General features: G+C 42.0%; 1 protein-coding gene across 1 annotated transcript in view; it reads left to right on the forward strand.

Moving 5' to 3' along the window:
• The window catches only part of zgc:172282 (leucine-rich repeat and fibronectin type III domain-containing protein 1-like protein), a 473,431-nt gene that overhangs the window by 439,610 nt on the left and 21,504 nt on the right, over positions 1–12,317 (forward strand). Inside the window, exon 10 of the mRNA XM_061919227.1 lies at positions 2,725–3,372. Coding sequence (XP_061775211.1) covers positions 2,725–2,732 — 8 coding nt within the window. The 3' untranslated portion in view covers positions 2,733–3,372. The remainder of the gene's footprint in view (positions 1–2,724; positions 3,373–12,317) is intronic.

Raw genomic sequence — 12,317 nt, forward strand, 5'->3', positions numbered from 1 at the left:
GGATCCCCCGGGAAGAGCTAGACGAAGTGGCTGGGGAGAGGGAAGTCTGGGCTTCCCTGCTTAGGCTGCTGCCCCCGCGACCCGACCTCGGATAAGCGGAAGACGATGGATGGATGGATGGATCATTTGCGATTACATTCCTCCCGAAACAGAAAGAAGGATTACATTTAGTAAGAAAAAGTGTACAGTATTTTATTGATACATATTATATCCAGGCTTTCGAGGGCCAAATAAAATGAAGTGGCGGGCCACATCTGGCCCCCGGGCCTTGAGTTTGACGGCGGACGGACGGCGCGGCGGGGCCCGAGTCGGCCCGAGGACGCGCGGAGGTTGTGATGGATGGATACGCTCGCCATAATTACACTTCCTCCTTCTTTAACCCACGCTAAAAGCCCGAGCGCTTTCAGGAAACATTCCTCCTGACAAATGCAATTAGGAATGTTCTCCTGACAAATGGACACGTTTAAAATCACCTACGTCGCAATAACCTGCCGGGGGAAGCAGACAGCTTCATCCATCTACCAGATATTACACTTCCGTCCCTCCTTCACGCCGGCATATCAAAAAAATTGCCTTTTTTTTCCCGGATGGATGGATCTTTATTGTTGTTGCACAAGTATGACCGGGCTTCGTTTTCGGCACAAACCCCTTGAAGCCGCACCGCAGACACACCGAATCACTTCAGTAACAAGCAGTCATTCTGGCCTTCGGGTTCATAAACCATCACTGGATCGGCAACCGTCAAGCCATCAATGGCGTTGCCGATCCCGGACAAGCCCCCAAATATCTGTTGCAGATCCCAGGTAGCCAGGACAAGCATCCATCCATTTTTTACCGCTTATTCCCTTTTGAGGTCGCGGGGGGCGCTGGCGCCTATCTCAGCTACAATCGGGCGGAAGGCGGGGTACACCCTGGACAAGTCGCCACCTCATCGCAGCCAGGACAAGCAGTCAGATAATAATGTCCTTGAAAACAGGAGGAACAAGAACACATGAAGTACCATGAATTGATAAACGTGGACTCCGACTTACAAACCCCGTTTCCATATGAGTTGGGAAATTGTGTTTGATGTAAATATAAACAGAATACAATGATTTGCAAATCATTTTCAACCCATATTCAGTTGAATGCACAACAAAGACAACATATTTGATGTTCAAACTCATAAACTTTTTATTTTTTTTTGCAAATAATAATTAACTTAGAATTTCATGGCTGCAACACTTGCCAAAGTAGTTGGGAAAGGGCATGTTCACCACTGTGTTACATCACATTTTCTTTTAACACTCAATAAACGTTTGGGAACTGAGGAAACTAATTGTTGAAGCATTGAAAGTGGAATTCTTTGCCATTCTTGCTTGATGTACAGCTTAAGTTGTTCAACAGTCCGGGGTCTTGTTGTCGTATTTTACGCTTCATAATGCGCCAGACATTTTTAATGGGACTGCAGGCAGGCCAGGAAAGTACCCGCACTCTTTTACTACAAAGCCACGCTGTTGTAACACGTGGCTTGGCATTATTTTGCTGAAATAAGCAGGGGCGTCCATTATAACGTTGCTTGGATGACAACATATGTTGCTCCAAAACCTGTATGGACCTTTCAGCATTAATGGTGCCTTCGAAACCGGGCTTTCTGCTAGGCCGCTACCAGTCTGTGGGAACGCTCTCCCTGATCACCTCAGGGCACCACAGACTGTGGATGATTTAAAAAAAAGGCTTATAAACCCTTTTCTTTTTTAAAAAAGCCTTTTTTTTTCTTTTTTTTTAGATATATACATGCTAGTTCTAGCTATTAGACTGTTCTAGTTTTTATTTTAAATTTTTTCTATTATATATATATTTTTTTTAATACACTGTAGCACTTTGAGGCTGTTTACTCAATGTAAAGTTATTTTTAAGAGTAAAATATATGATTATTATTATTATTAGTAGTAGTAGTACTAACATCATACCGTGACAGAACAAAACAAAACGTACATAATTGGAATAATGAACAACAAATCAATGATTAAAGTGACCAACAACTGCCAATCCAAACAATACACCGTTTGTTATACAAAAAGATACGACATGATATTCAAGCTAAAGCTAACAAAAACTCATTTGAAACCCTCGATAACGTCGCTAAGCATATGGCGGATATTAGAATTTTAATTTTTATTAAACATTTTCTTAAGTTACGCATTATTTACTTTCCCTGGTAATAAACTACATTTATTAAACAGCAAATCTGTCAGTAATTCAATTAATTTTTTGGGTAAATTAACAAGTGACTAATATTAGTGATTGTGGAGAGGCGGTGCCGACAGGGTAGGACACGCTTTGGCCCTGCTCAAGATGGCGGACCGGAGGCGGAGAATGCAGCGGCGCTCCCGCCACGCCCCGCCTCTCCGTTCCGCTGCATTCTCCGCCTCCTGGCCGCCATCTTGGGCAGGGCCAAAGCGTGTCCTACCCCGCCGTCGGCTCCGCCTTCTCCACAGTGATTTTCTGACCTTATCGTTTTGACAGCCGAAAAATAAAAACGCCGCCTGAATTCCTTCATCCCACGAACGCTGACCTTCGGCCCGCCATGCTCCCCGTGATCCACGCACGTAGCGATCGATTGGAAATGTCCAAAACCAAAAACCCCGGTCTTGTCCGTTTGAAACCCCCACCGTACTTCGCCCTCCAATCGATTCCTCGCTTGAAACGTTCAAACCTGTTTTTTCCTTCTGCTCCGTCCAGGACCGTGAGGTTTCCTGAAAGCGGAGTGCGGACATCGACAGCGCGGGCGCGACGTGGAAACGAACGAGGGAGAAGAAGGCGCCTTTTTTACTGTTTGTCTTCTTTTCTCCCCGCCGTCTTTTTGTCTCCCGCCTGGCTCCCCGCTCATCGACTTATCACGCTCTCCTCCTTCCTGGATGGGATTACTCGGCGACGGTGATTGGCCGGCTCCAGCAGGATCCAGCTGTCAGCGGAGTCATCTTAATCACTTTTAATGGAACCCGTTTAACTCTCATTAAATCCTGCTTTTTTTATTTTTTTTTCTCTCGGCCGAACACGGTCGATTCCGCGGGCCGTGATGGATGCTTTCTGATAGACAGGGAGAAACCATACGGATGTGCTCTGACGCAAAACGGTCAAAGGAACCGTGGACAAGGACGGGGAAGAACATACTTGGATCTACAAATGCTCAGCACAGGTGGATTCTGGGTAACAGCAACACTTATTCACTCTAAACTGCATAATCACAAAGAACGGGTGGATTCTAACTTGGACCCGGCACAATTCGAACTTCAAGAGATTTGACTCTAAAAGATGAAGAAGGATTTGAGACGGACAATGGATGTTTCCGATTGGATTAAACCCCGGCAGACCCCCCCTCTGAAGCAGGTGAGTAATATTCTAATTAGCCTGATAACCCCCCCACCCCCGTCTTAATTAGTGTTACATGCCTGGCCTTACACCCGCCCTCGAACACGCCGACCCCGGCCTCTGTTAGAGATCGGACGGCGGCTGCTTTTAATGCCGTTTAATTTGCTCTCAGCCCCGCCTTTGGAGAGTCACTCTCGCTAAATAAAATCCTTCAGTGACACTATCTCAACGGGTAACAAATGGGGCTCTTACTCACGGCCTCGTTGAGCATTTCCTTCTCTACCTCCAAACTTTGATAGTAAGGGTCCTTTTTGGAAATTTCTGGTCTTTTTTTCCATACGTTTCGACGGCCTTTTGAGGTCCTTATCGTGCCGGAAAAGTCCTGATAATTTCCCTTTTAAAATTAGAAAAAAAAGAGCCCCACGCATTATAAAAATCTGGGCTCCACCAATTCAGATTTCCAAACTCTCGTAGTAAGGGCCCTGATAAAATTTCAGTTTTTCTTCTTTACGTTTTGACGCCCTTTTGAGGCCCTTGACATGCACGAAAAGCCCTGATAATTTCCCTTTTAAAATTTGAAAAAAAAAGCCCCACGGATTATAAAAAACTGGGCTCCACCAATTCAGATTTCCAAACTCTCATAGTAAGGGCCCTAATAAAATTTCAGTTTTTCTTCTAAACGTTTTGACGCTTTTTTGAGGCCCTTAACATGCATGAAAAGTCCTGATAATTTCACATGTTGGGACTCTCCAAAATAACAATTCCAAACTCTGATAGTAAGGGCCCTGTTGAAATGTCTGTTTTTTTTCCTACAATTTTCGACGCCCTTTGGAGGCCCTTAACATGCACGAAAACTCCTGATCATCTCATATTTTGGGGCTCTCCAAAACAAAAATTTCTAAATGATAACTAAACGTTAAAAATCGAGCTCCACAAATTCCGATCTCCAAACTCTGATAGTAAGGGCCCTGTTGAAATGTCTGGTTTTTCTTCCATACGTTTTGATGCCCTTTTGAGGCCCTTATCATGCACGAAAAGTCCTGATAATTTCCCTTTTAAAATTACAAAGAAAAAGACCCACGGATTATAAAAAACTGGGCTCCACCAATTCAGATTTCCAAACTCTCGTAGTAAGGGCCCTGATAAAATTTCAGTTTTTCTTCTTTACGTTTTGACACTTTTTTGAGGCCCTTGACATGCACGAAAAGTCCTGATAATTTCATATGTTGGGACTCTTTAAAATAACAATTTCAAAATGTTAACTGAACGTTAAAAACCGGGCTCCACAAATTGTGGTCTCCAAACTCTGATAGTAAGGGCCCTGTTGAAATGTGTGTTTTTTCTCCTACAATTTTCGACACCCTTTGGAGGCCTTCAACATGCACAAAAAGTCCTGACAATTTCATATTTTGGGGCTCTCAAAAATAATAATTTCAATTATGACAGTCCTTCGTGGTATTTTAGGCTTAATATTGCACCACACATTTTAAATGGGAGACAGGTCTGGACTACAGGCAGGCCAGTCTAGTACCGGCACTCTATTACTACGAAGCCACACTGTTGTATAATGTGGCTTGACATTGTCTTGCTTAAATAAGCAGGGGCGTCCACGATAACGTTGCCGTCACAGATGTGTAAGTTACCCATGACCTGGGCACTAATACACCCCCGTACCATCACAGATGCTGGCTTTTACAATTTGCGCCTATCACAGTCCAGATGGTTCTTTTCCTCTTTGGTCCGGAGGACACGACGTCCAAAGTTTCCTCGTCCAAAGACTCGTCAAACCATAGAACACTATTCCACTTTGCATCAGTCCATCTTAGATGAGCTGGCGCCCAGCAAAGCCAAAGGCGTTTCTGGGTGTTGTTGATAAATGGCTTTGGCTTTGCATAGTAGAGTGTTAACTTGCACTTACAGATGTAGCGACAAACTGTAGTCACCGACAGCGTTTTTTTTAAGTTTTCCAGAGCCCATGTGGTGATATCCTTTACACACTGATGTCGCTTTTCGATGCAGTACCGCTTGAGGGATCCAAGGTCACGTTGGTTTTTGGGCTTGCCGCTTACGTGCAGTGATTTTCTCCAGATTCTCTGAACCTTTTGATGATACTACGGACCATAGATGGTGAAATCCCTAAATTCCTTGCAATAGCCGGTTGAGAAATGTTGTTCTTAAACTGTTGGGCAGTTTTCTGACGTATTTGTTAACAAAATTGTGATCCTCGCCCCGTCCTTGTTTGCGGGATCTGCTTTTATACCCAATCCTGGCATCCACCTGTTCCCTAACTTGCCCGTTCCCCTGCGGGATGTTACAAATAAGTGTTTGATGAGCATGCCTCAACTTTCTCAGTCGTTTATGCCACTTGTGCCAGCTTTTTTTTAATTTGCAAAAAATAACAAAGTTTACCATTTCCAACGTTAAATAAATTGTCTTTGCAATCTATTCAATTGAATATAAGTTCAAAAGGATTTGCAAATCATTGTATTTTGGTTTTATTTACCATTTGTGGGGCGGCATAGCTCGGTTGGTAGAGCGGCCGTGCCAGCAACTTGAGGGTTGCAGGTTCGATCCCCGCTTACACCATCCTAGTCACTGCCGTTGTGTCCTTGGGCAAGACACTTTACCCACCTGCTCCCAGTGCCACCCACACTGGTTTATATGTAACTTAAATATTGGGTTTCACTATGTAAAAGCGCTTTGAGTCACTAGAGAAAAAGCGCTATATAAATACAATTCACTTCACTTTACACAACGTGACGACTTCACTGGTTTTGGGGTTTGTATTACAGTGCAGTATTACGTCGTCCCAACTGATAAACGACAGATTACCAGTAACGTCCGGTGTCATGTTTACTTTCCCTGTTTTGGTTCCACTGGATCGAATCTCACATGCTCACAATTCAACATGCTGGAAAAAGGAGTTGGAAGAAGCCGAGCGTCCACCGCATCCGTCACTAACAAATGTGTGGGGATGTCAGGCCTTCAGGCGAGACCCCACAGTGACCCAGCCTCCGCAGAATAACACAACCCAACCCCCCGCGACGAGTACACAACATTAACCGGGCCAAATCCACAACTCCGCCGCGCTACCCGCCGTCCTCCTGACGCCGTGTGATAAATGACCAGGTGGGTAAATCTGATGGCTTTTGTGAGGTGGCGAATACGATTGAAATCATGCAAGTAGGTAATGAAGTGAATTAGTGAAGTGAATTATATTTATATAGCGCTTTTCTCTAGTGACTCAAAGCACTTTTACACAGTGAAACCCAACATACAAGGTACATTTAAACCAGTGTGGGTGGGCACTGGGAGCAGGTGGGTAAAGTGTCTTGCCCAAGGACACAACGGCAGTGACTAGGATGGCGGAAGCGGGGATCGAACCTGGAACCCTCAAGATGCTGGCACGGCCACTCCACCAACCGAGCTTAACTGTAATAACCTATAATGAATCATAATTATCCATTTTTTCATTTTCTACCGCTTATTCCCTTTCGGGGTCGCGGGGGGGCGCTGGCGCCTATCTCAGCTACAATCGGGCGGAAGGCAGGGTACACCCTGGACAAGTCGCCACCTCATCGCAGGGCCAACACAGATAGACAGACAACATTCACACTCACATTCACACAATTAATCAAATTTAAAAATGAAAACTTGAAAAATCTCTGGCTTGATTCGACGATGCGCACCATGAGCGGCATCGGAAACGTTTTGAGGAAATTTGCCGTTATCTTCTTTTATTTAATGACAGAGCAGGAAGGGGATTGTAATAGTAAAAATGTGTTATGAAAAGTTGTAGATGCGCTTATTCACGCAAGCGTGGGATCTGCATATAGGGGAAAGGGGCTCCGGGTCGCCATGACGATGATGGTGACCGACGAGCGCGAGTTGTTCCCACTTCACTGACCTGACACCTGTGTCGCTGTCTCTCCCCCTCGTGTCCTTTTCTATCCCCTCCTGTCCAAACTGCGGCCGCCATACCCGTGTACATTTCCCAAAGTACCATTTGATCTACCTTTACTTGTACTAATTCGGCCCCTCGGTTCTTTGCAAATATTAAAATAGCAACAGTTTGTGTTGTATTTAAGTTATCTTAAAATGACGCAATGTTTTTGTCTATTACAGTTTTTATGGAGGTAAGATTGTACATGTTTTACGTTATTAATGTGTTATTACTCATTAACAGCCACGGAACACAAAGACTATTGTAGTCTTTTTTTTTTTTTCCTTTTTGTAGCACAAACCAAACGTAGTACAAAAGAAGAGGGCAAGAGAGATTTTGATAAGGTGGGGAGGCCGGTTAGGAACATAATGTATGTTAATAACACGTTAAATACACATTAACGTTATATATATATATATATATATATATATATATATATATATATATATACATATATATATATATGAAAGACAAAATATGTTGCGGCACAAACGTTTGGTACTAGTTTGGTGTGCTGTTGACACGATGGAGGGGAGTTGAGGAATGGTTATGAGTAATAACATGTTTATAACACGTTAATAAAACTTTAATACCATAACAACTATAATAGTCTAAAAATATTTCAGGGACGTTTTTGTCATAAAAAGGGGAGTTTTTTTATGGTTGGTGCACTATTTGTAAGTGTATATTGTGTTTTTTATGTTGATTTAATTAAAAAAAAAAAAAAAAAAAAAAAAAAAAAAATTTGTTTTATTTTTTATTTTTATTTTTTTAAATAAAAAAATTATTCTGCGGCCCGGTGGTTGGGGACCACTGCTGTAAAGCGTCTTTGAGTGCTCAGAAATGCGCTATATCAGTGGTCCCCAACCACCGGGCCGTGGCCCGATTGGTACCGGGCCGCAGAAGAATTTTTTTATTATTATTTTTTTTTTTAAATAAAATTAAACATTTTTTTTATTTTTTTTTATTTTTTATTAAATCAGCATTAAAAAACACAATATGCACTTACAATTAGTGCACCAACCACAAAAACCTCCCTTCTTCATGACAAGGAAAAAAAAAAAAAACATGAAACCGGTACCAGGCCGCAGAAGAATTTTTTATTAAAAAAAAAAAAAAATTTTTTTTTTTTTTTTTTTTTATTAAATCAACATAAAAAAAACAATATACACTTACAAATAGTGCACCAACCACAAAAAAACTCCCCTTTTCATGACAAAAACGTCCCTTTTTCATGACAAAGAAGAAAAAAAAAAAAAGAAAAAAAAATTATCAAGCGGAAAAAAAAAACGTTGGGGACCACTGCTTTATATCAAATAAAATGTATTATTATAATTATCCATCCATCCATTTTCTACCGCTTATTCCCTTTCGGGGTCGCGGGGGGCGCTGGCGCCTATCTCAGCTACAATCGGGCGGAAGGCAGGGTACACCCTGGACAAGTCGCCACCTCATCGCAGGGCCAACACAGATAGACGGACAACATTCACACTCACATTCACACACTAGGGCCAATTTAGTGTTGCCAATCAACCTATAATTATTATTATTTTTATTTTTTTTTAAAGAAAATAACAGCCTGCATGGCAGCTTTGTGTTATTACAGTAAACATTGCAACTTTGTCTTGTCACATTTCACCTGTTTACTCTTTTATACCACTTTTTCAGTTTTTTAACCATATTTTTAGAATGTGCTAGGGCCGTTAAAATAATTACCCGCCGGCTGCAAACGGCCCCGGGTCCACACTTTGGACACCCCTGCCTTAGCCAATATTAGCGGGCAATATTGTGCCTTATCTTCGTCTCCTCCTTTATTCGCCTGACTGCACTCCCGTTTGATGGCCTCCATCTGTGACAATCGCTCTGCAACATTTAAAAGCCCCTCGAGAACCGGGAGGACGAGGACTGTCGTCACAACGGGACACTTCCTGTGGCTCCGGCCGAGAAGCATGTGGCGGCGCATACATTACCCGCTTTGCACGGAGTCGCGCCCGCAAATAACCTTGGGGCGGGGGATGTCAGACACCTATCTGACGTACAGACTGACATATAGGTCAGAATATTGCAGGGGTCGGGAACCTTTTTGGCTGAGAGAGCCAAGAATCCAAATATTTTCAAATGTATTTCCGTAAGAGCCGTATAAAAAAAATTTCAACACTGAACAACTAAATATGTGCATTTTTAAGTAACATTTCTAGAGTATAACAAGTCTCTTATTCTTTGTAATAACATTGTTATTCTGAAGCTAACTGTGGAGGGGGCGTGGCCTGCGGGCCTGCAGCGAAGCGGGGCGTTGCCAGGATCGGCCTCGAAATCGGCGACAGGTGCGTAGCTGGCCCACCTTTGCCTTGTTTTATCTAATCACCTGTCGCTCTGTTATAAGCAGCAGCCAGGAGGAGAGACGGGGTTGGGGCTGGAGCCAGAGCCAGATCGAAAGAGGAAAAGACAATTGCTAGGAAGCAACTGAGAGACTTATTGAAAAATAAAACAATATTGTAACCCTGAAACAGGCTCTCATGTCGGTGCTTGGTGGTCTGAAGAACCCCCAGGAGGGCAAGCCCCACACTAACCAATACTAAATACATAACTTCTTACCATTAACGCAACTTCTTGAACAGGTGCGGTAGAAAACGGATGGATGGATTCAAAATGTATGAGAATTTTTTTATATTTTGAACGTTATTTTTAACACAAGTGGAATTATTCATTACTTATCGTGATAAGCAATGTCAGCTCAGATTTACCTGAGAACCAGGTGCAGTCATCAAAAGAGCCACATCTGGCTCTAGAGCCATAGGTTCCCTACCCTTGGTATATTGCATACACTGACCTATATGTCAGTGAATGAAATATAGGTCTAACTGAGACCTACATCGTCAGTGAATGAAATATAGGTCTAACTGAGACCTACATGGTGGTTTTCGTTTCATGTTTCTTCGACATTCCTACTGGAAGTTACAGACACGTTTTGTCTGTGTTTTCTTCCTAGGGGGCGCCAGAGCACGATTTTGAGTTTTGGGGTTTGTTTTTTTTGAGTAGATCGCAATTTTCGCGTGGGACATGAGCGATGCATGAGGTCTGGTGCGTGGGGAAAAAGACAGAGATGAGAGGGGAGGGGGCTAAAACTGTTGGGTAATTAACACAAACAAACACAATTGAGAGAAGAGACCTCTGCTGAGGGCAGATAGTGGTGAATGTTTCCCTCCCGGCCATGCAGCCAGTTGCATACCAAAATAGGAATCCATTTCCATATTGTGCAAACACACCACCACAGGTCAGTATGCTCCCTCAGGGTCGTACGGTGTACCGCTGCTCGTAAAGTACCGCCCTACTCGTGAATTAAAATCGGTGCAATGCTGCTTCGGAAAAATACCACTACTTTTTTATTAGCTGGTTAAACGAGCATACTAGCTCGAATTATGCAAGGTGTACTTACAAGCCGAAACAGCGTGGAGTAGTGTTGTCCCGATAACAAATATTTTGGAACCAAAATGTATTTCGCTACCGTATTTTTCGGAGTATAAGTCGCTCCGGAGTACGGTAATGTGTTAATAATTTCACACATATACCCGATTATAAGTCGCACCCCCGGCCAATCTATGAAAAAAACTACGACTTATAGTCCGAAAAATACTGTACTTTTCGGTACTTATCAATATTTTTCGAAATAAAGGGGGACCGCAAAAAAAATGGCATGATTGGTTTTATTTGATTAAAAAAAATCTTAGGGTACATTAACCCTTGTGTAATGTTCATAATGTTGTTACTCAGCCAGTGTTTGTGGCTCTGATGGACCCGTTGCATTTTTTTGGGGCTTTTAATGCCTCACAATCAAACACTTTTATGTTAAAATACTGAACAGATGTTTAAGGGATAAGATAAAGATCTGTTAAAATTGGTACAATACTGCTTCTGAAAAATACCACTACTATTTTTTAGCTGGTTAAACGAGCAGACTGGCTCGAATTATGCATGGTGTACTTACAAGCAGACACAGTGTGGAGTAGTGTTGTTCCGTTAACAAATATTTTGGTACCAAAATGTATTTCGCTACCGTATTTTTCAGAGTATAAGTCGTTCCGGAGTACGGTAATGTGTTAATAATTTCACACATATACCCGAGTATAAGTCGCACCCCCGGCCAATCTATGAACAAAAACTACGACTTATAGTCCAAAAAATACTGTACTTTTCGGTACTTATCAATATTTTTCGAAATAAAGGGGACCGCAAAAAAAATGGCATGATTGGTTTTATTTGAAAAAAAAATCTTAGGGTACATTAACCCTTGTGTAGTGTTCATAATGTTGTTACTCAGCCAGCGTTTGTGGGTCTGATGGACCCGTTGCATTTTTGGGGCTTTTAATTCTTCACAATTTAAACACTTTTATGTTAAAATACTGGACAGATGTTTATGGGATAAGATAAAGATCTGTTAAAATAGGTACAATACTGCTTCTGAAAAATACCACTACTATTTTTTAGCTGGTTAAACGAGCAGACTAGCTCGAATTGTGCAAGGTGTACTTACAAGCAGACACGGTGTGGAGTAGTGTTGTCCCGATAACAAATATTTTGGAACCAAAATGTATTTCGTTACTTTTCGGTACTTTTCTACATAAAGGGGACCAAAAAAAAAAATGTCATGATTGGTTTTATTTGAAAAAAAAAATCTTAGGGTAAAGATAAATATTTTGGAACCAAAATGTATTTCGCTACCGTATTTTTCGGAGTATTAGTCGCTCCGGAGTACGGTAATGTGTTAATAATTTCACACATATACCCGAGTATAAGTCACACCCTTGGCCAATCTATGAAAAAAACTACGACTTATAGTCCGAAAAATACTGTACTTTTCGGTACTTATCAATATTTTTCGAAATAAAGGGGACCGCAAAAAAAATGGCAAGATTGGTTTTATTTGATAAAAAAAATCTTAGGGTACATTAATCCTTCTGTAGTGTTCATAATGTTGTTACTCAGCCAGCGTTTGTGGGTCTGATGGACCCGTTGCATTTTT

This window comes from Nerophis ophidion, linkage group LG13, assembly GCF_033978795.1.
Source record: "Nerophis ophidion isolate RoL-2023_Sa linkage group LG13, RoL_Noph_v1.0, whole genome shotgun sequence".
Taxonomy (NCBI): Eukaryota; Metazoa; Chordata; class Actinopteri; order Syngnathiformes; family Syngnathidae; genus Nerophis; species Nerophis ophidion.